At 38.5% G+C, this 27,193-nt stretch overlaps 1 protein-coding gene and 1 pseudogene across 3 annotated transcripts in view; one reads left to right on the forward strand and one right to left on the reverse strand.

Annotated features, from left to right (window-relative positions):
* Positions 1-27,193, reverse strand: part of YTHDC2 (YTH N6-methyladenosine RNA binding protein C2) — a 113,800-nt gene that overhangs the window by 65,223 nt on the left and 21,384 nt on the right. For all 3 annotated transcript variants that reach the window (XR_008993386.1, XM_057490788.1, XM_057490789.1), the window contains exons 6-12: positions 26,375-26,477; positions 25,311-25,467; positions 22,493-22,600; positions 20,729-20,877; positions 19,308-19,443; positions 15,809-15,935; positions 15,525-15,590 (exon numbers count right to left, since the gene is read on the reverse strand). Coding sequence is in view for 2 of the 3 variants with exons in the window: in XM_057490788.1 (XP_057346771.1) it covers positions 15,525-15,590; positions 15,809-15,935; positions 19,308-19,443; positions 20,729-20,877; positions 22,493-22,600; positions 25,311-25,467; positions 26,375-26,477 (846 nt within the window). In the remaining variant the exon portion in view is untranslated. The remainder of the gene's footprint in view (positions 1-15,524; positions 15,591-15,808; positions 15,936-19,307; positions 19,444-20,728; positions 20,878-22,492; positions 22,601-25,310; positions 25,468-26,374; positions 26,478-27,193) is intronic.
* Positions 17,305-19,287, forward strand: LOC130680391 (60S ribosomal protein L12-like; annotated as a pseudogene).

Raw genomic sequence — 27,193 nt, forward strand, 5'->3', positions numbered from 1 at the left:
AATAAACATATAAAAAGATGTTCAACATTATTAGTCATCAGAGAAATGAAAATCAAAACCACAATGAGATACCACTTCACATCCACTAGTCAAAAAGACAGATCATAATAACTGTTAGACGTTCTCGGAAAAAGATGGCAGAGTAAGAAGGCAAGGTGAAATCCTCTTCCCAAAAACGCATAAAAGAAGAAAATACAGCAAATACAACTAAGCCTAAAAATAACCTAAAGACTGCAGAACTGACTACTAACATCTGGGGAAGAGAAGACCTCACAGAAAAAGGTAAAGTGATAAAGCCAAAATCCAGTGGGACCCAAGCCCTCCCCACACCCCAGCCCACAGGCGGGAGGAAGAGGAACAGAGCAGAGAGAGAGTAGGAACCCAGGATCACTGAACACCTGGCCCAAGAGATCTGCTCCCCAAGCATGAACCCACATTACACGGTGCTCTAGCAATTAGTGGCCTGGACACCAGAAACAGGTGGAACATGGGGAGGCTGAGACTTCAGCCTCCTGTGGAAAACAGGCACACTCTACTGCCCCCTGAGACAAAAGCAAAGCAGGAGTTGGAAAGACTTCCATGGGACGGCCAAAGGGGCAAAGGTCATATGGAGCTCTCTGCTCAGGAGAAAAGGCAGGTGGAAAATACCTCCCCAGCGCGCCCTGAGCCCAACAGGTTGAGAATTCTCAAGAGCCCCAAACACTCCATGCCCCTCACTGGCAATGCAGCCCCAAAGATCCTCCCTGCAGCGTGTGGCCTGCAGACCACCCACTTGATCCAGCAGTGGGGTCTGACTTTGCTGCCACGTAGGCAGAGGGAGACCCTCCCAGCTTTCCTGGCCCCAGACAGGGAACTGCCTGCAAGAGACAGCCCTGGGAGCTCCTTTTTCCTGCCAGGCGCCAGTCCTGCCCACCTGAAGTCCTGCCAATGCTACAGCCCAGGCAAAGGGGAGCCCCACCCATAGCAACTCCTGCAGAGACTTCTGAGCTGACCACGAGGCAGAGCCAAGCAAACAGCCTGCCTGAAATCAGATCACTACAAACCAGACAGAAAGGCACCCCACCTACTGCACCCTAACAGCTGGGGCTTCTGCACTGGACAGTGACATGTTTTGAGCTTCTGGGCACTAGAAGGCAACTCCAACACAAAGCTATTAATCCGTAGGCAACACTGAAAAAAATGAGAAGGCAGAGGAATTTGTTCCAAACAAAACTACAAGACAAAACACCAGAAAGAGGCCTGAATGAAACTGAAATCGCCAATCTTCTTGACAGAGACTTCAAAGTAAAAGTCATAAACATGATAAAATCTAATGAAAAATATCTACAATCTCAGGGAGGGCTTCAACAAAAAGATCTGCAAAAGAGGCACTCAGAGCTGAAGAATACAGGATCTGAAATGAAACATGCAATGGAGAACTCAGAAAAAAGATGACGGTGTGAGAAGTGAGGCAGAAATCCTCTTCCAAAATCACATAAAACATGAAAATACAGCAAATACAACTAATCCTGAAAAAGCAACCTGAAGGTTGCAGAACAGACTGCCTACATCTGGGGAAAAAGAGAAGACCTCACAGAAAAGGGTAAAGCAGCAAAGCCACAATCCAGTGGGACCCAAGCCATCCCCTCTACCCAGCTCACGGGCAGGAGGAAAAGAAACAGAGTGGGGAGGGAGTAGAAGCCCAGGACTGCTGACACCAAGCCCTGGAGCTCTGGTAAAGAGGCACAAACCCACATTACATGGTGCTCTGGAGATTAGTGGGGTTGGAAAGCAAAGACAGGCAGAATACTCAGAGAGACTGAGATTCCAGTCGCTTGTGGAGAACAGGTACCTACCCCCAGGAAAAAAGAAAGGCAGGCACTTTGAAAGACTTCCCAGCAGTGATGGAGGCACTAAAGGGGCAAAGATTACATAGAGCTCACTGCCCTGGAGAAAGGACAGGTGGACAAAATTGTCCCACCATGCTCAGTACAATAGGTTAGGAACTCTCAGGAGCTTCAAACGCTTCATCTCCCTGGCTGGCAACACAGCCCCAAAGCCCACCCACTGCCATCCACAGCCTGCCACTCCTTCCTCCCAGCAGGCGCCAGTCCCACTCCCTTACTGCCCCAACCATTGCACCAGGCCACCCAGAGGGTGGCCCTGCCTACGGCAGCTACAGAAGCATAGCACAGAGGATCCTCCCGGCACACACACCCCACTGGACTTAGCAGTAGAGGCAAGCGTTAAGGCAGGGAATGTAGGAAACCCTCCCAGCCCAGCTTTTTCTTTCCCACCTGTGACCCCAGCCACTGTTGCAGCTCCAGAGAGTACAGCTTCTGGGCAGTAGCGGGCACAGCCTACAAAAAACTATTATCCCATAAGGAAGGCTTAAAAAAATGCAGAGACAGAGGAATTTGGCTGAAACACAAATTCAAGAAAAAAAAACAGAAAGACAACTTAGTGAAACTGAAATCACCAATCTTCTTGATAAAGATTTCAAAATAAAAGTCATAAACATGCTCACGGAGCCAGAGAAAAATAGTGAAGATCTCAGGGAGTACTTCAACAAAGAGATAAAAACTTTGAAAAAAACATTATCTGAAATGAAACATATAACAGAGGGATTTAAAAGCAGACTGGATTACACCACATCAACAAAAAGGAGGACAAAAACCACACGATCACCTCCATAGATGCCAATAAAGCATTTGACAAAATTCAACATCCATTCATGCTAAAAACTCTCAATAAAATGGGTATAGAGGGCAAGTACCTCAACATAATAAAGGCCATATCAACATAATAAAGGCCCACAGCCAACATCATACTTAACAATGAGAAGCTGAAAGCTTTTCCTTTAAGATCAGGAACAAGACAAGGATGCCCACTCTCCCCACTTTTATTCAACATACTTCTGGAGGTCCTCGCTACAGCAATTTGACAACACAAACAAATAAAGAGCATCCAGATTGGTAAGGAAGAAGTTAAACTGTCACTGTTTGCAGATGACATGATATTGTACATAAAAAACCCTGAAGTCTCCACTCTAAGACTTTAGATCTAATATCTAAATTCAGCAAAGTTGCAGGATACAAAATTAATACACAGAAATCTGTTGCATTTCTGTACCCTTAGTGATGAACTAGCAGAAAGAGAAATCAGGAAAACAATTCCATTCACAACTGCATCGAAAAGAATAAAATACCTAGGAACAAAACGAACAAAGGAGGTGAAAGACCTACACTCTGAAAACTACAAGACACTCATGAGAGAAATTAAAGAAGCTACCAATAAATGGAAACACATCCTGTGCTCATGGATAGGAAGAATTAATATTCTCAAAATGGCCATCCTGCCTAAAGCAATGTACAGATTCAATGCAATCCCTATCAAAATACCAAAGCATTCTTCAATGAACTAGAGCAAATCGTTCTAAAATTCATATGGAACCACAAAAGACCCCGAACAGACAAAGCAATCCTGAGAAGGAAGAATAAAGCTGGGGGGATTATGCTCCCCAACTTCAAGCTTTACTACAAAGCCACAGTAATCAAGACAATTTGGTAGCAGCACAAGAACAGACCCATAGACCAATGGAACAGACTAGAGAGCCCAGATACAAACCCAACCATATACGGTCAGTTAATACACAATAGAGGAGCAATGGACATACAATGGAGAAATGACAGCCTCTTCAACAGCTGGTGTTGACAAAACTGGACAGCCCCATGCAAGAGAATGAAACTGGATTATTGTCTAACTCCATACACAAATGTGAACTTGAAATGGATCAAAGACATGAATGCAAGTCATGAAACCATAAAACTCTTAAAAGAAAACAGGGTCAAAAATTTCTTGAATATAAGCATGAGCAATTTTTTCCTAGACACATCTCCTTGGGCAAGAGAAACAAAATAAAAAATGAACAAGTGAGAGTACATCAAACTAAAAAGCTTCTGTACAGCAAAGGACACCATCAGCAGAAGAAAAAGGCATCCTACACTATGGAGAATGTATTTGTCAATGATTTATCCAATAAGGGGTTAACAAACAAAATATATAAAGAACTCATATGCCTCAACACCAAAAAAAACAAACAACCCGATTAAAAAATGGGTGGAGAACCTGAACAGACACTTCTCCAAAGAAGAAATACAGATGGTCAACAGGTACATGAAAAGATGCTCCACATCACTAATCATATGGGAAATGCAAATTTAAACCATAATGAGATATCATCTCACACCAATTAGGATACCCACTGTCCAAAAGACAAGAAACAATACTGGCATGGATGTGGTGAAAAGGGAGTCCTCCTACACTGTTGGTGGGAATGTAAATTGGTCCAACCACTGTGTAAAGCAATATGGAGGTGCCTCAAAAAACTAAAAATAGAAGGAGGGGCGGAAGATGGCGGCGTGAGTAGAGCAGCGGAAATCTCCTCCCAAAACAACATATATCTATGAAAATATAACAAAGACAACCCTTCCTAGAATAAAGACCAGAGGACACAGGACAATATCCAGACCACATCCGCACCTGAGAGAACCGAGCGACTCGCGAAGGGGGTAAGATACAAGCCCCGGCCCCGCGGGAGCCAAGCGCCCCTCCCCCCAGCTCCCGGCGGGAGAAGAATAGGCAGAGCGGGAGGGAGACGGAGCCCAGGACTGCCGAACACCCAGCCCCCGCCATCCGGGCCAGAGTGCAGGGCGCTCGATACTAGGAAAACAGGGGAGCAAGAACAGTGAGCGGGCACTGGAGGCCGGGTGCTGGAGGACATAAGAAAAGCACGCGACCATTTTTTTTTTTGCTTTTTTGCTGTTTTGTTTTGGCGAGCGCTTTTTGGAAGTCTTAAAGGGATAGGGACCCCAATACTAGGGAAACAGAGCAGCAAGACCGGTGAGCAGAGGCCTGAGGCTGGCACCGTAGAATAAAGAAAAACCAGCGACCACTTTTTTTTTTAATTAAAATTTTTTTTTTTTTTTTTTTTTTTTTTTTTTTTTTTTTTTTAGTGGTCGTTGTTTTGTTTTGACAGGTGCTTTTTGGAAGTCTTAAAGGGGCAGGGCGGGTCACTTAATCCAGAGGTAGGGAATCCGGGGATCTCTGGGCACCCAAACCCCTGGGCTGCAGGGAGCAGGGAGGCCCCTCACGGAGATAAATAGCCTCCCAGCAGCTCCAGCTCCAACGCGACTCCACCATTTTGGAGCAGCTGCCCCAGCCAGGCCACGCCCACAGCAACAGCAGAGATTAACTCCATAGCAGCCGGGCAGGAAGCAGAAAGCCTGTCTGCGCGCAGCTGCCCAGTACAAGCCACTAGAGGCCGCTGTTCTCCCAGGAGAGGAGGGCCACAAACCAACAAGAAAGGAAGTCCTTCCAGCCGTCACTCGTCCCAGCTCTGCAAACTATTCCTATCACCATGAAAAGGCAAAGCTACAGGCAGACAAAGATCACAGAGACAACACCAGAGAAGGAGACAGACCTAACCAGTCTTCCTGACAAAGAATTCAAAATAAGAATCATAAACATGCTGACAGAGCTGCAGAGAAATACACAAGAGAAATGGGATGAAGTCCGGAGGGAGATCACAGATGCCAGAAAGGAGATCGCAGAAATGAAACAAACTCTGGAAGGGTTTATAAGCAGAATGGATAGAATTCAAGAGGCCATTGATGGAACTGAAATCAGAGAAGAGGAACGCATACAAGCTGACATAGAGAGAGACAAAAGGATCTCCAGGAATGAAACAATATTAAGAGAACTGTGTGACCAATCTAAAAGGAACAATATCCGTATTATAGGGGTCCCAGAAGAAGAGAGAGGAAAAGAGATGGAAAGTATCTTAGAAGAAATAATTGCTGAAAACTTCCCCACACTGGGGGAGGAAGTAATCGAACAGACCACGGAAATACACAGAACCCCCAACAGAAAGGATCCAAGAAGGGCAACACCAAGACACATAATAATTAAAATGGCAAAGATCAAGGACAAGGAAAGAGTGTTAAAGGCAGCTAGAGAGAAAAAGGTCACCTATAAAGGGAAACCCATCAGGCTAACGTCAGATTTCTCAACAGAAACCCTACAGGCCAGAAGAGAATGGCATGATATATTTAATACAATGAAACAGAAGGGCCTTGAACCAAGGATACTGTATCCAGCACGACTATCATTCAAATATGACGGTGGGATTAAACAATTCCCAGACAAACAAAAGCTGAGGGAATTTGCTTTCCACAAACCACCTCTACAGAACATCTTACAGGGACTGCTCTAGATGGGAGCACTCCTAGAAAGAGCACAGCACAAAACAACCAACATATGAAGAATCGAGGAGGAGGAACAAGAAGGGAGAGAAGAAAAGAATCTCCAGACAGTGTATATAACAGCTCAATAAGCGAGCTAAGTTAGGCAGTAAGATACTAAAGAGGCTAACCTTGAACCTTTGGTAACCACGAATTTAAAGCCTGCAATGGCAATAAGTACATATCTTTCAACAGTCACCCTAAATGTTAATGGGTTGAATGCACCAATCAAAAGACACAGAGTAACAGAATGGATAAAAAAGCAAGACCCATCTATATGCTGCTTACAAGAAACTCACCTCAAACCCAAAGACATGTACAGACTAAAAGTCAAGGGATGGAAAAACATATTTCAAGCAAACAACAGTGAGAAGAAAGCAGGGGTTGCAGTACTAATATCAGACAAAATAGACTTCAAAACAAAGAAAGTAACAAGAGATAAAGAAGGACACTACATAATGATAAAGGGCTCAGTCAAACAAGAGGATATAACCATTCTAAATATATATGCACCCAACACAGGAGCACCAGCATATGTGAAACAAATACTAACAGAACTAAAGGGGGAAATAGAATGCAATGCATTCATTCTAGGAGACTTCAACACACCACTCACCCCAAAGGATAGATCCACTGGGCAGAAAATAAGTAAGGACACGGAAGCACTGAACAACACAGTAGAGCAGATGGACCTAATAGACATCTACAGAACTCTACATCCAAAAGCAACAGGATATACATTCTTCTCAAGTGCACATGGAACATTCTCCAGAATAGACCACATACTAGGCCACAAAAAGAGCCTGAGTAAATTCCAAAACACTGAAATCCTACCAAACAACTTCTCAGACCACAAAGGCATAAAACTAGAAATAAACTGTACAAAGAAAGCAAAGAGGCTCACAAACACATGGAGGCTTAACAACACGCTCCTAAATAATCAATGGATCAATGACCAAATCAAAATGGAGATCCAGCAATATATGGAAACAAATGACAACAACAACACTAAGCCCCAACTTCTGTGGGACACAGCAAAAGCAGTCTTAAGAGGAAAGTATATAGCAATCCAAGCATATTTAAAAAAGGAAGAGCAATCCCAAATGAATGGTCTAATGTCACAATTATCGAAATTGGAAAAAGAAGAACAGATGAGGCCTAAGGTCAGCAGAAGGAGGGACATAATAAAGATCAGAGAAGAAATAAATAAAATTGAGAAGAATAAAACAATAGCAAAAATTAATGAAACCAAGAGCTGGTTCTTCGAAAAAATAAACAAAATAGATAAGCCTCTAGCCAGACTTATTAAGAGGAAAAGAGACTCAACACAAATCAACAGTATCAGAAATGAGAAAGGAAAAATCACGAGGGACCCCACAGAAATACAAAGAATTATTAGAGAACACTATGAAAACCTATATGCTAACAAGCTGGGAAACCTAGGAGAAATAGACAACTTCCTAGAAAAATACAACCTTCCAAGATTGACCCAGAAAGAAACAGAAAATCTAAACAGACCAATTACCAGCAACAAAATTGAAGCGGTAATCAAAAAACTACCAAAGAACAAAACCCCCGGGCCAGATGGATTTACCTCGGAATTTTATCAGACATACAGGGAAGACATAATACCCATTCTCCTTAAAGTTTTCCAAAAAATAGAGAAGGAGGGGATACTCCCAAACTCATTCTATGAAGCTAACATCACCCTAATACCAAAACCAGGCAAAGACACCACCAAAAAAGAAAACTACAGACCAATATCCCTGATGAACGTAGATGCAAAAATACTCAACAAAATATTAGCAAACCGAATTCAAAAATACATCAAAAGGATCATACACCATGACCAAGTGGGATTCATCCCAGGGATGCAAGGATGGTACAACATTCGAAAGTCCATCAACATCATCCACCACATCAACAAAAAGAAAGACAAAAACCACATGATCATCTCCATAGATGCTGAGAAAGCATTTGACAAAGTTCAACATCCATTCATGATAAAAACTCTCAGCAAAATGGGAATAGAGGGCAAGTACCTCAACATAATAAAGGCCATCTATGACAAACCCACAGCCAACATTATATTGAACAGCGAGAAGCTGAAAGCATTTCCTCTGAGATCGGGAACTAGACAGGGATGCCCACTCTCTCCACTGTTATTTAACATAGTACTGGAGGTCCTAGCCACGGCAATCAGACAAAACAAAGAAATACAAGGAATCCAGATTGGTAAAGAAGAAGTTAAACTGTCACTATTTGCAGATGACATGATACTGTACATAAAAAACCCTAAAGACTCCACCCCAAAACTACTAGAACTGATATCGGAATACAGCAAAGTTGCAGGATACAAAATCAACACACAGAAATCTGTGGCTTTCCTATACACCAACAATGAACCAACAGAAAGAGAAATCAGGAAAACAACTCCATTCACAACTGCATCAAAAAAAATAAAATACCTAGGAATAAACCTACCCAAAGAAGTGAAAGACTTATACTTTGAAAACTACAAGTCACTCTTAAGAGAAATTAAAGGGGACACTAAAAGATGGAAACTCATCCCATGCTCCTGGCTAGGAAGAATTAATATCGTCAAAATGGCCATCCTGCCCAAAGCAATATATAGATTTGATGCAATCCCTATGAAACTACCAGCAACATTCTTCAATGAACTGGAACAAATAATTCAAAAATTCATATGGAAACACCAAAGACCCTGAATAGCCAAAGCAATCCTGAGAAAGAAGAATAAAATAGGGGGGATCTCACTCCCCAACTTCAAGCTCTACTATAAAGCCATAGTAATCAAGACAATTTGGTACTGGCACAAGAGCAGAGCCACAGACCAATGGAACAGACTAGAGAATCCAGACATTAACCCAGACATATATGGTCAATTAATATTTGATAAAGGAGCCCTGGACATACAATGGCGAAATGACAGTCTCTTCAACAGATGGTGCTGGCAAAACTGGACAGCTACATGTAGGAGAATGAAACTGGACCATTGTCTAACCCCATATACAAAAGTAAACTCCAAATGAATCAAAGATCTGAATGTAAGTCATGAAACCATCAAACTCTTGGAAGAAAACATAGGCAAAAACCTCTTAGACATAAACATGAGTGACCTCTTCTTGAACATATCTCCCCGGGCAAGGAAAACAACAGCAAAAATGAGTAAGTGGGACTATATTAAGCTGAAAAGCTTCTGTACAGCAAAAGACACCATCGATAGAACAAGAAGGATCCCTACAGTATGGGAGAATATATTTGAAAATGACACATCCGATAAAGGCTTGACGTCCAGAATATATAAGGAGCTCACACGCCTCAACAAACAAAAAACAAATAACCCAATTAAAAAATGGCAGAGGAACTGAACAGACAGTTCTCCAAAAAAGAAATACAGATGGCCAACAGACACATGAAAAGATGCTCCACATCGCTAATTATCAGAGAAATGCAAATTAAAACTACAATGAGGTATCACCTCACACCAGTAAGGATGGCTGCCATCCAAAAGACAAACAACAACAAATGTTGGCGAGGCTGTGGAGAAAGGGGAACCCTCCTACACTGCTGGTGGGAATGTAAGTTAGTTCAACCATTGTGGAAAGCAGTATGGCGGTACATCAAAATGCTCAAAACAGACTTACCATTTGACCCAGGAATTCCACTCCTAGGAATTTACCCTAAGAATGCAGCAATCAAGTATGAGAAAGACAGATGCACCCCTATGTTTATCGCAGCACTATTTACAATAGCCAAGAATTGGAAGCAACCTAAATGTCCATCGATAGATGAATGGATAAAGAAGATGTGGTACATATACACAATGGAATACTACTCAGCCATAAGAAAAGGGCGAATCCAACCATTTGCAGCAACATGGATGGAGCTGGAGGGTATTATGCTCAGTGAAACAAGCCAAGCGGAGAAAGAGAAATACCAAATGATTTCACTTATCTGTGGAATATAAGAACAAAGGAAAAACTGAAGGAACAAAACAGCACCGGAATCACAGAACTCAAGAATGGACTAACAGGTACCAAAGGGAAAGGGACTGGGGAGGATGGGTGGGTAGGGAGGGATAAGGGGGGGGGGGGGAGAAGTAGGGGTGTATTAAGATTAACATGCATGGGGGGTAGGAGAAAAGGGAGGGCTGTTCAACACAGAGAAGGCAAGTAGTGATTCTACAACATTTTGCTATGCTGATGGACAATGACTGTAAAGGAGTCTATAGGGGGGACCTGGTATAGGGGAGAGCCTAGTAAACATAATATTCGTCATGTAAATGTAGATTAGTGATACCAAGAAAAAAAAAAAAAGGGCAGTTCCTGTGTGGTAACCTCCAATGAGTTCTACACAAGAGTATAAAGGGCATATAAAAGTGTAGGCAGAGGGTCTGTTTGCGTTTATACAGAGGATCAAAGCCTAATTGGGCTACCCTGAAAATGAACTAAGATACAATATGAAAAAGAACTTGCAACATCAGCACTCTCTGGAAGACTCATGCCAGAAGATGATCATCAAAAAACCCCAACAAAGATCCACGCACTGCTACAGCTGTAGATGCACTCATCCCACCAGTTCCTGGACTTGCCATGGGAATGAGGAAGGAGATATCTAAGCTGGCCTGTGCATACAGTAAAACAACAAATTTGACTGGATCTATACTGTTGGAACTCAACCAAGAATTAGGAGAAGTGCAAATTGTAGCGCTCCAAAGTCTTACAACTACAAACTATTTACTGTTAAAAGAACATATGGCATGTGAACAATCCCCAGGAATGGGTTGTTTTAATTTGTCTGATTTCTCTCAGACTGTTCAAGTTCAGTTGGACAATATCCACCATATCATAGATTTCACAAATCATTCACAAATGCCTAAGGTGCCTAACTGGTTTTCTTGGTTTCACTGCAGATGGCTGGTAATTACAGATATGCTTTGGTTATGTAACTATACTCCTATTATGTTAATGTGTGTGTGCAATTTAAGTAGTAGCTTAAAACCTGTACATGCTGAAGTTACTCTACAAGAAGATATATCAAAGAAATAATCAATCTTCCCATGTTTTCTTCCGCCTGCTACTTCTATAGCTTTTCTTCTTCCTTCCTAATTACAACCCTTAAATAGAATTCGTGCCTCATATCAAATTTACCGAGTATCATAATTCTTCCAAGTGGTAAAGATACCTCAAGACAAATGCTGGGCATAGAAGCCACAGGGCATAAATATGCAAAGAAGTAAAAAGCTAACTTTTTCAAACAATAAGGCTTCTCTCTCACTTACCAACTTCACATCTCCCTGTATGGCCCCGGAAGATGACTGGTTAGCCAGAGACGGGTAAGATTCCTCAAGGGAGGAACAACCTAAGACAGGCACAGTCGCAGGGGGGCCATCAGGTGAGAAATTGGGGATCAACAGAGGTGAGGCTTAGAACCTCACCCCCCCGTTGTGAGAGAAATGTTCTGCATACGTGGATGTTTTATTGCCCTTGTCTAGCTTGGATTAACACATAGTCTACAGGCACACACCTGATCATCTACATTTGCTCTCTTACAACACTAAACTATGTTTTCTACCTTTATCTTGTATCTACCTACCACTTCAGCATTTTATTAAAAATAATAATAATAAAGAGAGGAAAGTGGTATCCACATATAAATCAAGTATAAAAACCAAATGAGTATTCATATTTGAACTGACTGTTTATAGTTCATAATGCATGAGCAAAACCGAAAGTTTCTGTGATGACTGCCCTTGTACTGTTCACTATGTAACTTATTCATTATGTAAGAATTTGTTCTACATGTAAAAACTTGTTTGTTATGCCTCAGAAGATTGGAGACTGACAAAAATTAGGCTTGGGGTGGATTAATGATTGTGCATTGAGCACTGACTCCCCTATACAGAATTTTATTGTCGTTAACAACCATTTGATCAATAAATATGAGAGATGCCCTCACCAAAAAAAAAAAAAAAAAAAAAAGGACAGACTTCCAATGGTAAAATAAATTAGTAACCGGGATGTAATGTATAGCATAAGGAATATAGTCAAGATATTGTAACAGCTTGGTAGGGTGATAGCTGGAACCTAGAATTATGTATATAAATGTTCTACCACTGTGTTGTACACTTGAAACTCATGTAATGTAATACTGTGTGTCAACTACCCTTCAATAAAAAATAATTATTTAAAAAAAAAAAAAAGAACATAAGGGATGTGAACATTCCCCAGGAATGGGTTGTTTTAATTTGTCTGATTTCTCTCAGACTGTTCAAGTTCAGTTGGACAATATCCACCATATCATAGATAAGTTTTCACAAATGCCTAAGGTGCCTAACTGGTTTTCTTGGTTTCACTGGAGATGGCTGGTAGTTACAGGTATGCTTTGGTTATGTAACTATACTCCCATTATGTTAATGTGTGTGCGCAATTTAAGTAGTAGCTTAAAACCTGTACATGCTGAAGTTACTCTACAAGAAGATATGTCAAAGAAATAATCAATCTTCCCATGTTTTCTTCCGCCTGCTACTTCTATAGCTTTTCTTCTTTCTTCCTAATTACAACCCTTAAATAGAATTCGTGCCTCATATCAAATTTACTGAGTATCATAATTCTTCCAAGTGGTAAAGATACCTCAAGACAAATGCTGGGCATAGAAGCTACAGGGCATAAATATGCAAAGAAATAAAAAGCTAACCATTTCAAACAATAAGGCTTCTCTCTCACTTACCAACTCTACATTTCCCTGTATGGCCCCGGAAGATGACTGGTTAGCCAGAGACGGGTAAGATTCCTCAAGGGAGGAACAACCTAAGACAGGCACAGTCGCAGGGGGGTCATCAGGTGAGAAATTGGGGATCAACAGAGGTGAGGCTTAGAACCTCACCCCCCCTGTTCTGAGAGAAATCTTCTGCATACGTGGATGTTTTATTGCCCTGGTCTAGCTTGGATTAACACATAGTCTACAGGCACACACCTGATCATCTACATTTGCTCTCTTACAACACTAAACTATGTTTTCTACCGTTATCTTGTATCTACCTACCACTTCAGCATTTTATTAAAAATAATAATAATAAAGAGAGAAATGTAGTATCCACACATAAATCAAGTATAAAAACCAAATGAGTATTCATATTTGAACTGACTGTTTAGAGTTCATAATGCATGAGCAAAACTGAAAATTTCTGTGATGACTGCCCTTGTACTATTCACTATGTAACTTATTCATTATGTAAGAATTTGTTCTCCATGTAAGAACTTGTTTGTTATGCCTCAGAAGATTGGAGACTGACAAAAATTAGGCTTGGGGTGGAATAATGATTGTGCATTGAGTATTGACTCCCCTATACAGAATTTTATTGTCGTTAACAACCATTTGATCAATAAATATGAGAGATGCCCTCACAAAAAAAAAAAAAAAAAGATAAAAAAAGGACAGACTTCCAATGGTAAAATAAATAAGTAACCGGGATGTAATGTATAGCATAAGGAATATAGTCAAGATATTGTAACAGCTTGGTAGGGTGATAGCTGGAACCTAGAATTATGTATATAAATATTTTATCACTGTGTTGTACACTTGAAACTAATGTAATGTAATACTGTGCATCAACTACCCTTCAATAAAAAATAATTATCTAAAAAAAAAAAAAAAGATACCAAATAAATATTTGTTGAATCCAAAAAAAAAAAAAAAAAAAAATAGAAATACCATTTGACCCAGTCATTCCACTCCTAGGAATTTACCCAAAGAGAATAAAATCCCTGATTCAAAAAGGCATGTGCACTGCTATATTTATCACTGCACTATTTGCAACAACCAAAATATGGAAGCAACCTAAGTGTCCATCAATAGATGAATGGATAAAGATGTGGTACATATACACAATGGGAGGACTCCTTTTCTATTTATGGTTGAGTAATATGCCATTGTGTACTTGAACAACATTGTGGTTTCAACATTCACCCATACTATCAAGCCCTCACCCCCTACCCCATTGCAGTCCCTGTCTATTAGCGTAGTAAGATGCTAAAGTCATTCCTTGTCTTCTCCGTGCTGTACTGCCTTCCCCACAATATATATTTACATACATTGTGATTGTGAATTATAGTGCCCCTTAATCCCCTTCTCCCTCCCTCCCCACCCACTTCTGTTTGGTAACCACTTAGTCCCTTCTCGGGAGACTATGGGTCTGCTGCCATTTTGTTTTTTTATACTCCACAAATGAGTGATGTCATTTGGTACTTGTCTTTCTCCACCTGGTTAAATAGCTTTTTCTTTTAAATATCTTTTTTCTTTCCTTTAAATATCTAGCCTAAAATCTATATAATCTAAATATATAACCTAAAACTATTTAAAATCTTTAATTATCTAAAAGAAGGATTAGTTTCATAGGATGTTGGATGGTATCTCTACTTTCAGTCTTTAAGTAGACTTCCACTTAAACCCCTTTTCTGTCTGATACCTGCCTCCCACTCTAGGTTTAGTACCTGCTAACCCCAAGTCCAAAGCCTCCATGGCTTAATTAATTAATTAAATGAACTTCCCACTTCCTGCCAAGGTGGAGAAATGACATCATCTGATGATGGGGGAAAAGGGAATCCGGAATTCTGAATGTTCCTCATAGAGAAGTTCAACTATTTCTATTGTTTTTTTTAGCACTTTCTTTCATTGCTTCTTTCAAAATTATTGAATGAACCTCTAAATTGTTCCAAAGCTAAACTGAGTTTATTTCTCCACTGGCATTTCCCTCTGCAGGCACTCAGGTTTCAGTTTTCTTAGCTCTGCTAAATCAAACACCACTGATACATTAGCCATCTATTATCCAAAAACTTACTAACATCTTCCATCAGCTGCCATGTCCCCTTCTATTCTCTTTGACTTTGTTAGTTTACATATTTTATTTTCCTTCCTTACCATTTTAGTGAGGATTTGGGAAAATGCAGAGATAAATACATGTGTAATATCTACCAGTTTAACTGGAAAATCCCTCATCTGCTTTTACAAAATAAAATAAAAAATAAGATAAATACAATAACACAGTGGATCTTCTTAGTGACCTACAAAGAAATCAGAAAAATTCCCAAGGTTTACAAAAAAAAAAAAAAAAATCTCTGGATAAGAGACTATAAACAGCCTATATTTGTCACATTCTATGATTTACCTGGCTAAGCTTTTTAAAGGAGTTAGGATTAATTAAACAGTATAAAATTTTACCTGTAAGATTCCAAAAGATCCACAACTTCAGTCTGCCCAAAGTGTTTAGCCCAATCTAAAGCCATCCTGCCAAAATTCAAAGATATTAAATTAAGACAAATAAATAATATTCTCAAAATTATAAAACTAGTCACTCAGAATTATTAATTCACCCATTAATATACAGATATACCAGCAATTATTACAAAATAGCTTTTAATATAAAGATAAATACAAGAAATCACAAAAGATGTATGCAATAGCTATACAAAGGTATGCCAAGAGTGGGCGTAGTTTAAAATTACCAGCCATTTGATGCTTTACTGTGGACATTGGCTCCCATACTAATTAACTGCTCTACTTGACTTGAAAAACCTCGTCCTGCAGCAACCATCAGAGCTGTTGCACTGGTTTCACTATGTCTGTAATCAACTAAAAGAAGGAAAAGATGAACATATGTTAAATTTCCAAATGATCTTAGGTCATTTAAATTTTTCTTTTCAGGGAAGTGAACCTGGAACTTGCTCTTCCACCTAACTACATGATAACAGCATTACATAACCCTTAACTCAGATCATCCAAGGAAATCCATTACTGATATGCCCTCAGTATAAATAGGATGGAATAGGGACTATCAGTTGGAAGGCAGGAGAAGGGAAAGATAGTTGTTAAGCTGTCTTAAACTCATCAAGATAATTAAAACAGAAAAGGAAAGCTACTAACTTGCAGAACCCTTGAATAATCTCCCTAAATGTCATCTGCCTTGTACAGATATCCATGCCTTACTCCTAGATTCAGATTAAGCAGGTCTGGGATAGGCAGGCACATGCATTTTTAAGGAGGTCTACAAAGATCATGATCTATACTTAGTATATGAGAATTACTATTTCAACAGAATATTCCATTGATAGCCTTGGAGAACAGAACTAAAATGTATGTATTTTGAGCAGAGGGGTATGAATAAGTGTGGGTGTTTTAAAACATCCAAAAATTCTTTCATACTCTTTTCAAGAAGTGGAGCCTAGTTCCCTCCTCCTTGACTAAGGGACTAAATGCCTCAGTCTAATGAAGAGAATAGAATGAAAGTAATAATGTATAATTTTATAGATTAGATCATAAAAGCTTCCAGCTTGCTTTTTCTCCCTCTCTTTTAAATCGTTCACTTGGGAGAAACCAGCTGCCACATACTGGGAAAAAGGAAACCCTATGAAGAGGTTCAGATGGCAAGGAACTGAAACCTTCTGCTCAGGCCTTTTGCCAACAGCCTTGTGAGTGAGCTTTCTTAGATGCAGATCATCCAGCTCCAGTAAACTTCAGATAACCATAGCCGCTGACAACAGCTTAAGCACTACTTCCTGAGTGACTAGAAGAGAGAAACACTCAGGTTAGTCACTCCCAGATAGTAAAAAAATAAAAAATAGATGTCAGGTAATAAAGGTACAATAATGAATAATAGAGCAGGGTAAGGAGAAATAGTGGCAGAAAGGTGCCATTTGAGTGAAGTGATCAGAAAAGGCCTCTCTGAGAAGGTGACAGCTGAGATCTCCCTGAAGTAGGCAGTGGCCATATGGTGGCCATATCAACATTCCAGGCACAGGAAACAACAAAAGCAAAGACCCAAAGGCAGGAATGAGCCAGCGTATATAAAGAGCAGCAAGCAGGTAAGAGTGGCTAAAGCACAGTGAAGAAGGGAAGAGTAGCAGAAAATAAGACCAAGCAGGCAGCCAGAGACCAAATAAGGAAAAGGACTTTGATTCTCATTCAAGGTGTAAGTGAAAGTCATGGGAGACTGGAGAGCAGGGAAGAAGCGCGGTCCAAGCTCCTTTTTGAAAGGATCTACCTGATCTTCTCTAGAGAAGAGTTAGCAGGCTACTGGCTAGTCCAGGAGAGAAATGTTGGCTTGGACTAGGATGGCAGCAGTATAGAAGTGACATGGGGTCAGCTTCAAGATTTATCTAGAAGGTAAAGCTAACAGGTTTTGCTAATGGACTGTAAGAGGGGTGTGAGAGCAAAGTCGAGGATGACTTTGTTTTGTTGCCTTAGCATGTGAATGGCAGTATTCTAGATTCAGATTCAGTAAGTCTGGGATGGCCAAGTACTTGGATTTTTTTAAGATGTCTACAACTGATTATGATGACTAAGGAAACTAAGGAAAGAGCAGGCTAGAGAGAGGTAGGTGAGGAGGGAATCAAAAGGTGTTTGGGACATATCCAGTTTTATTCCCCTAACAGACATCTAACTGGAGTTGTCAAGTGGTTAGGTGTACTGAGGTCGGGGGGAAGTCAGGACTGGAGAAGTAAAATTAGGAGTCATTCTAAATAAATATTTAAAGCTTTGACTAGATGAGATCCATAGAAGGAGTAAGTGTAAATCAAAGGAAAATCTAAGGATTGAGGCCCAGGACTCTCCATATGTAGAGGTCAAGAAAAAGAGGAAAATCTTGCCAAGAAAAACAAGAAGTTCCAGCCAGCAAGAAAAGAAAATACATCGAATATCATAATTGAAGAACATGTATTAAGAAGGGCATAATCAATAATAATTATCATAATAATAATGCTAAAAAGTTCAGGTAAAGAGTTAAAGTACTTGACATCTAAATCTTTTCCAGTATTGACCTTCTCACTTTCATTCTGCCTTTTGCCAGAAGTCTTCAGGGTTCTCAAACTCACCTCTTGGGGCCAATATCCACTATATCAACTCACAGAATCAGGATAACTCATCAGTGAAAACATATATGACATAAAGCATGTACATGTGAATCAAACTTGAGCTTATGTAACCAAAGACATGCCAAAATTCTCCAATCACTAAATGAAAAATCTAGAGCAAAGTTACTAACCTTTTTTTTCCTTTTTTGAAATCATAAATCCAAGTTACTCCTTCGGGAGTGTGGCGGGGGAATACGTTAATGTGAATACATATACATAAAAACAATCTGCACATAACTGTCATATATTCACAGACTCTATAAAACTATTCTGGTTAAGAATTCCTGATTTAACTTTCAGCTTTTGGCTCAGAGGAGGCCAAAGTGCAACTTTCTTCGGTCATCCTTTCTTTGGATGATCCGGGTTCATCTGACACCAGCCACCTCCGCCATGCTGCCTAAATTCAACCCCGATGAGATCCAATTCAACCTTAGATGCACCACTGGGGAAGTTGGTGCCACATCTGCCCTGGTCCCCAAGATTGGCCCCCTGGGTATGTCTCACAAAAAGGTTGGTGATGACATCACCAGGGCAACCAGTGATTGGAGAGGTCTGAGTATTGCAGTGAAACTGACCATTCAGAAAAGATAAGCTTAGACTAAGGTGGTTTCTGCCTCTGCCCTGATCATCAAAGCCCTCATGGAACCGCCAAGAGACAGAAAGAAGAAGGAAAACATTAAGCACAGCAGAAATATCACTTTTGATGAGATTGTAAACATTGCCTGACAGATGCTAGAGGACTTTCTGGAACCATTAAAGAGATCTTGGGAACTACCCAGTCTGTGGCCTGCAATGCCGATGGCTGTTACCCTCTTGACATCAACAGTGGTATAGTGGAATGCTCAGCTAGTTAAGTACTACAAAGGAAAATTTTTCAATAAAGGATCATTCGACCACCAAAAAAAAGAATCCCTGATTCAACATAATATTTATTTATTCTACTATGCTAATAAGAAGATCCTGATTTTTGCATTCTAGATAAGTAGTCCAAAAGAACACACTCATTACTGGTTGTGAATAAAAACGTAGTACATACATTTAATGAAAGTTCTGTAAATAACTGCAAGAGTAATTTTTAAATTTAAATTAGACTTACCACTAACATTTTCAGTTAAAATAAGGTGGAAGACCTGAGCAAAGGCATCAACATCTTTATGTAGCCATATGTCAGAAAGACAAGCATCCATTTCCTTTATTAACCATGGTTCAAGGCAGTTCACATCTTTTTCTGTCTTCAAATAAAAAGCAAAGATTATAAATCACCTACCAGCTTAACCTTTATTTGCGAGGAAGGTGAGATGGCCATAATGGCCACAAGAACTACTAACCATGTATTACAGCGTAGCTTTGACATAAATGTTTCTCATCTCATCACAAACATTATCACTTACAATACTACATCTTGTTCTTACACTCATCTTTTATCTGGGAATGGACTTGTCAACAAAGGAGTATGATCCAGTCAAAATACTCACTAAAAGCGCTTCTAATCAATGTTACTAAATATGCCTGTACATCCGTGGTTCTCTCTTCCAACTGCACATCACAGGGACCATCACCTGGAGCTTTTCAACACTGATGCCAGGTTCCCCTCCAGAGCAAGTACACTGGAATTTCTGGTGATGGATGCTAGATTCCATAGAGCTGTAAAAGTTCCTTAGATGATACTAATGTGCAACCAGGCTTTTAAGAGACACTAATTTAATATCAAAATACTGTTCACTGAACCAAACGGATGTTCCAAATACTAAATAGCAATTTGTAAATATTCTTTAAAAGTACTTTTGAAAAACTCTTGCATAGTTCACTTAGATGCTTTGGAACTGTCCAACAGTTTAGAAGACTGAAAGCTTATCTGCCTTGTGTACCTTCTCATGCTCAAAACAGTTTCAAAATTCTGTTTCAAAAAATGCAAAGTCCCTGCATCACACTAATCACCAATGCCTTTTTAAGAATTCTAAACCAGAATTAAAGATCAGAAAGGACCTAGGAAATCATCTAGTTCCGGTTTTCAAAGACTGCATGGAAACCAGGGTAGCAGTGGCCCCACCTGGGGGTGGGGGTGAAGAGCAAAGAATGAGCAAGCAAGGCTTCGATGAAACATTTCAATGGTAAAAAATTTTGTAGCAAAATAAAAAGAAAAGAAGAAGAAACTGAGGTCTACAGTGGGTAACTGATTTTATAAAGTCACACAACTGAGTGATAGTGAAAACACTGCTGGTATTGACTATTTGCTCTAATACCAAGTCTTTTCTCAATTTTCTCCTAACTTATCTTACATTGTTTAGCTTATAGGTTCTTCAACTTTTGAGATGATGAAATATCAAGCAATATAATTCAGCATAAAACAATAAAAGATGTTACTTTTTTTTTTTTAAGTTTTTCTGAAAAATGTGTTGTCTATGATAAACTAAGAGAACTACACTTTAATAATGCAGTAAAAATTATCTCATAAGATATTCTTCAAACTATACAATCTTCACTCAAAATATCAGTATGAAACCAGTGATGTCTTACCAGCTGACTGAAGACAGCATCACCGCCATCATCTAATAAATCATACTCTGCAGTCACACTTGGAACAGTTCTCTGCCTTTGAGACTCAGGCTTGAAAGTATTCTCTTGAGCTGAATACCATTCCGTAAGCGTGGTTTGTTGTTTCTCTTCTAAATTATTTATCAAAGAAAGAGTAAATAGATAACTTCTTTGCTTTTTGAAATATATTCCTGTCTTTAAAAATTAACTGAATCTGCAAATACTTAAAAGTTGGCCTTACTTTGAAGTTACTTTTTTAAAACATTAATTAGGAACACTAAAAAGAATGTGCTATGCTAAACCATAAGGACAAATGAAACTGCTTAAAAACCTCATCTATTCGTCTATTAGTAAGAAGTTTACTTTTATGTAAGGCCATAGTTCAAAGAACAGTATTTTAGCCATATAATAAATATTGTTAAAATCAATGACTAACATTCATATAACATTTTGCCGAAAACCATTTACTGAATGTCTACACCATGCTAGTTCTTTGAGATACAAGTTACATACAATTTTCTCTTTTCTTTCTTTTTTATTGAGGTATAGTTGATATACAAACTTATATTGGTTTCAAGTACATAACAGTGGTTCACCAGTTACCCATATTATTAAGTCATGACCCCCACTAGTGCAGTTACCATCTGTCACCATTGGAAGATGTTCCAGAATCACTGACTATATTCTCCATGCTATACTACAAAGCCCGTGACCAACTTTTATTAAGACTGAACATTTTTGTGCCTCTTTATCCCCATTACTCTCCCACCCACCTCAACCCCTCCACCATGGTAACCACCACTCCCTTCTCAGTCTGAGACTTCTACTGCTGTTTTGTTCATTTTGTTTTGTTTTGTTTTGTTTTTTTAGATTCCACTGATAAGTGAAATCATATCTGTCTTTCTCCACCTAACTTATTTCACTTAGTATAATACCCTCTAGGTCCATCCATGTTGTTGCAGATGGCAGGACCTCTTTCTTTATGGCTGAATAACATAATATTTTCATCTTCAAAAGTTTCAAGATGTAGGTGTTCTACAATTTATGCACTAGTGATTCAGCACTGCACTGTTTAATAGGTATTGCTAACTTTTTTTTCAAGTGCAAAACCCAAAGAAGTTTAGCTATTTGTCATATAGACTAAACAAAGGAATCAGAGCTTGAAGTCAAATCTTCCATCATGAATAATGTAGTTTAAAGTAAACTAAAAGAATCTAACCCTAATTCAAAAGTTCTGATATAGTGTAACTCATGATAAGAGACGTATATTTGATGAATGCTAAATCCAAAGCACAGATGCAATTCATAACAATATCAAGATTTGAAAACTTTGACATTTGTATCAAGACAAGCCTGTTAATACTCATGTTACTCTTCTCACTCCTCACAGCACTCCCATCCAGAGATATGCTGCAGCGTATCACACTCATGATACATGGCACATCCTATGTGTGGTAGCGCATACTCTCCTGTCCCCTTTAAACAGCAGTTGAATCTCTGGATACAGAAACACTCAACTTCCTCAACTCTGGCATCCACCCTCAATTTCTCTCTATAGGTTATCATTTCTGGACATAAACCAGAAGGCAAAAAGTACATTTGGGACAATACTCTTATAATACACAATTATATGCAAGAGAGAAATACTTTCAAGTGTCCTTGTACCTACAAAGTATAAGACTGGAGTACTCCAAAAAATCAATATCAGTAGTAATTTTATTCATATTTGTTTTATAATCAGCTTACCTCTCTGTTTTTCCTTTTTGTATTTTAACATTTCTTTGTTTGTGTATTCAGTAGTTCTTAAAATGTCTTCCAGAAACATTTCTTTTACTTCAAAGGGTATTCCCTGTACTAAATAACAGGAATTTTTTTAGTCACTTTGTATCTCAGAGATAGATCAAATAAAAACATGAGAACTTGGATTAAAATCCAAAAGCAGTTTAAGTCAACTGATCCTCATGATATTGCCTTTTAGATATAACTGAGATCTTTATTTTACAGAACCATTCACTTCTTGTTTTTTCCAGTGTTTATTATCTACTTATCATGTGTTTGGCATCATGCTAGGCACCAGGAATACAAATTGTAAACAGAAACAGAACTAGCTTCTGGCCTCTTGAAGCCAGCAATTTAGCAGAAGAGACAGACATTAGTCCCATAACCCAGAACATAAATGTAAAAATAGAGTTGTGAAAAGTTCTCTAAGTATAAAATACCATGACAGTACATAATGGGGGGATTGGACTGAGTCAAGAAAAGTATGCTCACTGAGAAGAAGAGGACCAAAAGAAGGGGGTAAACAAAATAGCTGAGCTACCTGGAAAGGAAAGAGTGTACAATGAAGAAAAAGCAGCACATGCAAAGACCCTATGGTGGGACAGAGCATGATGTTTTCAAGAAACTAAAGGGCTACCATAGTTGGAATATGGTGCGAGAGGGGGTTTTAAGCTCAGGAGAGTGTTCAACATCATTAGAATTCCACCTCAAAAAAGACCACTCTGGCTGCAGTAGGAAAATTGATCTAAAAGAGAACAGAATGGATGGAATAGACAAGGTACAAGCTGTTCCACAAGTTCAGGAAAAAGAGGAAAATAACTTGAATGAGACTGGTGATAGTAAAAATGGAAAAGAGACAAACTCTAGAGACAGTCAGGAAGTAAACTCACAAAACTCAGCACTAGACTGGCTATGGAGGAATGTTAAGGAAGGGTCCACAGTTCTTGGACATCTGGCTTTCAAAACTGGGGAGATGGTATCATTCTCTGAGGTAATGAAGAAAGTTTAAAGAGGCAAAGGCAGGAGTTGGGATTTGGTTTTAGACATGGCAAGTGTGAGGTGCCAAAACAAGCTTTCAATTAGCAAATGTATACATTTTATGTGCCTTATCCAAGAATATTATGAGAAGAAAGACTTTTAGGTTTGTGACTTAGGTGACTAGGTTGATGGTATGATTAACCAGAACAGGCAACACAGGAGAAGTAGATTCTGTAGCAAAGATTCATCTTTCAATTTGGGACACAGTAGAAGTGAACTGCTTATAAGATATCTAAGTCCAAAACTCTGGAGAACAGTGTGAATTGGAAGAAGAGATTCAGGAGTCATTGGGATAAAGAGAGAATAGAAGCCAAGGGCACAAATGGGAGCTTCCAGTGAAACTAACTATGCATCCCCAGGTACCTAGAAAGGTACAGCGTAGAGAAGAGGAGGAAAAACAAAGAAAGGAAGAGTGGAAGGGAAGATGAGTAAGTAAGAGGGGAAAAAAATGAATCAAGGGAATAATCCTAGAAAAATACCAGTATTTAAGCACCATGCAAAAGAAGAGAAGCCCACAAAGGAGATCATAAAAGTACAGTTTATAATATAGAACAAGACATAGGAGGCAGTGCTGCCAAACAATTATGGGATCTGAGCATTTCATTAAAAAAAGTGGGAGGCAACCATGAGAAATAACTAGAGAAAATTTAAGATTTTTACGTAAAATTTAAATAGTAGGCTTGGCAATTAAATCAGTATCAAAACAATACTGGTAAGAATGCACAAATCAACAGCCCCATACACTGCAAAAACGTGAATAATTTTGAGAAAGTGCAACGGCAAAACCTGTTAAAATTAAAATAAATACTCATTTACTCAACAATTTCACTTTCAGGAATCTATCCTTAGAAATAAGAGCACCAGTATATAAGGATATATATACAAGGATGTTCATTACAGCACTGTTTATGGTGGAGGGAAGGGAGGATCTAGAACCAATCTGCAGGTCCAAACATCAGAGAAACAGTTAAACAAATCATGGCATATTGAAATAGTAATGCAGCCACTTAAAATAACGAACTACAGCTAGAGCTACTGACCTGGAGGACTGTTCATGATGTACTATCATTTGAATAAAGTAAACTGCAAACTATTGTATAAGGTACATGCTTGTTTTGTAACCCTAATTTCTGTAAACCCAAAATAGATGTATATATTTGCATGTGTTGCATGAGCATGGAAACAGTTGAGAAAGGATATACACTAGGCTTTAACATCAAGTAATTTCAGGAAAGTAAGACATGAAATAAAAAGAGGATGAGGCAATTGTGAACTTTTTTCCTTCATATGTTTACACTATACCACTGAGGTGAACACACACAACCTTTTCAATTTTTGAAGAGGAATATCATAGTGTTTCAAAGATTGGTGGCAAAACAGTTCCGATTAAAGGACAAGGACAAAAATTACATGGCAGCATATATTCGTAAGTATATGGGAAGTTAACATGGGAGTGTCAATTACTCTTTCAAGGAGTCTAGCGAAAAAGGAGAAGCTATAGCACAGAATTTAAAAGGGAATACAGGCCAAAATAAAGAGAACTGGGCTCACGACACAATACCAGAGAGTTGTAGATGGAAAAGGAGAGGATGATATTATAAACAACTGATTAAGTATACCTCTGAGGAAACAGAAATGAATGCCCTCTACTTCAGAACATTCCCCAATTCCCATTACAAAAAACATAATCATGCCAAAAAGCATTCTTTCTTAAAAATCCTCGAAGAAATCTGATAATTTAACTTACTATATATTACTGGACAACTTCCAAAATATCTTATAAAAAGATTTATATCCAACGCAGCACTAGAAAGAATTAGTTTCAAAGTTGGGTGCTTTTGCAACAAATCTCTTAACTTTGTAAGTAAAACATCGCTAAATCGATCCCTTTCATGTACTTCATCCTGCAGAAAGCAAACAAACGAACAAGGAACAATTAAAACATTAAGGATGACCAAGTCTTTAAAGTTGTGGAGCTACTGGGTTTTATACTAATTCAAATTAAATATGGACAAGGCAAATAAGTGAAAATTCTGTCTTATGGAGAATTCAGAAATAATCAGACATTAGCAACCTGTTGTGGGTAACAAAGCACTACACTTTCTTTCACAGAATATAAAACCACACAAACTACAATAAATTCTGAATTAGTGGTGCCTAATTTAAAGTACTTTGATATATGCAAAATCTATTTATATATGCTTCTGTTGGCATTATGGTTCAGGTGAACCCTTGCACAAAATTAGTAAGTTTCTAAAAGCTACTTATTGCAAGCTTATAACAACTTAACCTAATTTTTCTCAGACAAAAACTGGATAAAAGCTTAAAATTATTTATAACTCAGTTGATCAGTTCATAGACTCACTTGATCAGCAGCTAGTTAATTTAGCAGCTTAACCATGAAGTTAAATTACTATAAAGTATGCCCCAAGACTGGGAAATAACATGTTAGCTAACAGGAATCAGATGACTAAGGCAGAAAAAAAGAAAACTTTCACCATTCTGGAAAACTCTAAGTAAATGTATCATTTTCATAAACAAAAGGCACTTATTTAAAAGCTATGTAGTTATTTTATTTTTCCTCATAAAACCTGATAGCAATAACTTTATTTAATACAAAGCATTTATTTCTAATAACTATAGGGAATAAGAAGTAACTTCTTCTTCTTATATTATAATAACCTGTTCTTATTATAATAACCTGTTCAAAAACACAAAACGATTCTCACTTATACCCTATCCTAAAAACAATGATATATTTAAATTTTAAGCAATCTGAGTTATTTATGGCAAATTCAGCAATATTCTTACCATAATAACATGTGTCACAGTTGACAATGTACTGTCTCCTGCCATCAATGTACGAAGCAATACCCCATTAGTGCAAAATGTCAGAAGTGTCTTTGGAGAAACCCTTTTTAGAAAATAAAAATAAAGTGCACAATTACAAATCTTATATGTAATTAAAACATGATCACATTAAATGCTAGTCTCAAATGTACTTCAATAAACGTTAAAGTTATTAATAGTGCACTGGTATGTATGCTTTCTTAACAAAGTTATGGAAATATGTACTTTATGCCTGACAATCTCACAAAATTTTTATTACCAACAGCCTTTCATTAATTGATAAAAGAACCATAAATAGATTTTTTTAAGACCTTAAATATTTTTTACTTGGGAAAAAAATATATCATAAATGAGATCAGATTTTTGAATTACTGCATCCAAACTATTGAGAACAAAGCATAGTACTACTTAACAAGAAGGTACGACTACTACTAAAACTAATCAATTCAGTCACTAACATTTATTGATTACTTACTATGAACTCTACACCAAACCTGTGCTCTAATGCTTTTATTAGCCCCATTTTATATGTGAGAAAACTAAGGCTCAAGAGGCAAAATAATTTGTACCTGATCATGAAACTGTAAAATGGGATTTTTATCTATGGCCCTTACTCTTCCTTAAACTATTTATTCAAAACCACACTAAGACATAACCTCAATGTCCTGTCATAGACTTACCTGGAGCAAAATGATCATCTAACTTTTCAACTAACACATTCCCTACATTTAGTGAAATACAAATATTTAGTCTTTCCTAAGAATAATAAAAGGCGACAGG

The sequence above is a fragment of the Manis pentadactyla genome, chromosome 13 (genome assembly GCF_030020395.1).
Source record: "Manis pentadactyla isolate mManPen7 chromosome 13, mManPen7.hap1, whole genome shotgun sequence".
Classification (NCBI taxonomy): Eukaryota; Metazoa; Chordata; class Mammalia; order Pholidota; family Manidae; genus Manis; species Manis pentadactyla.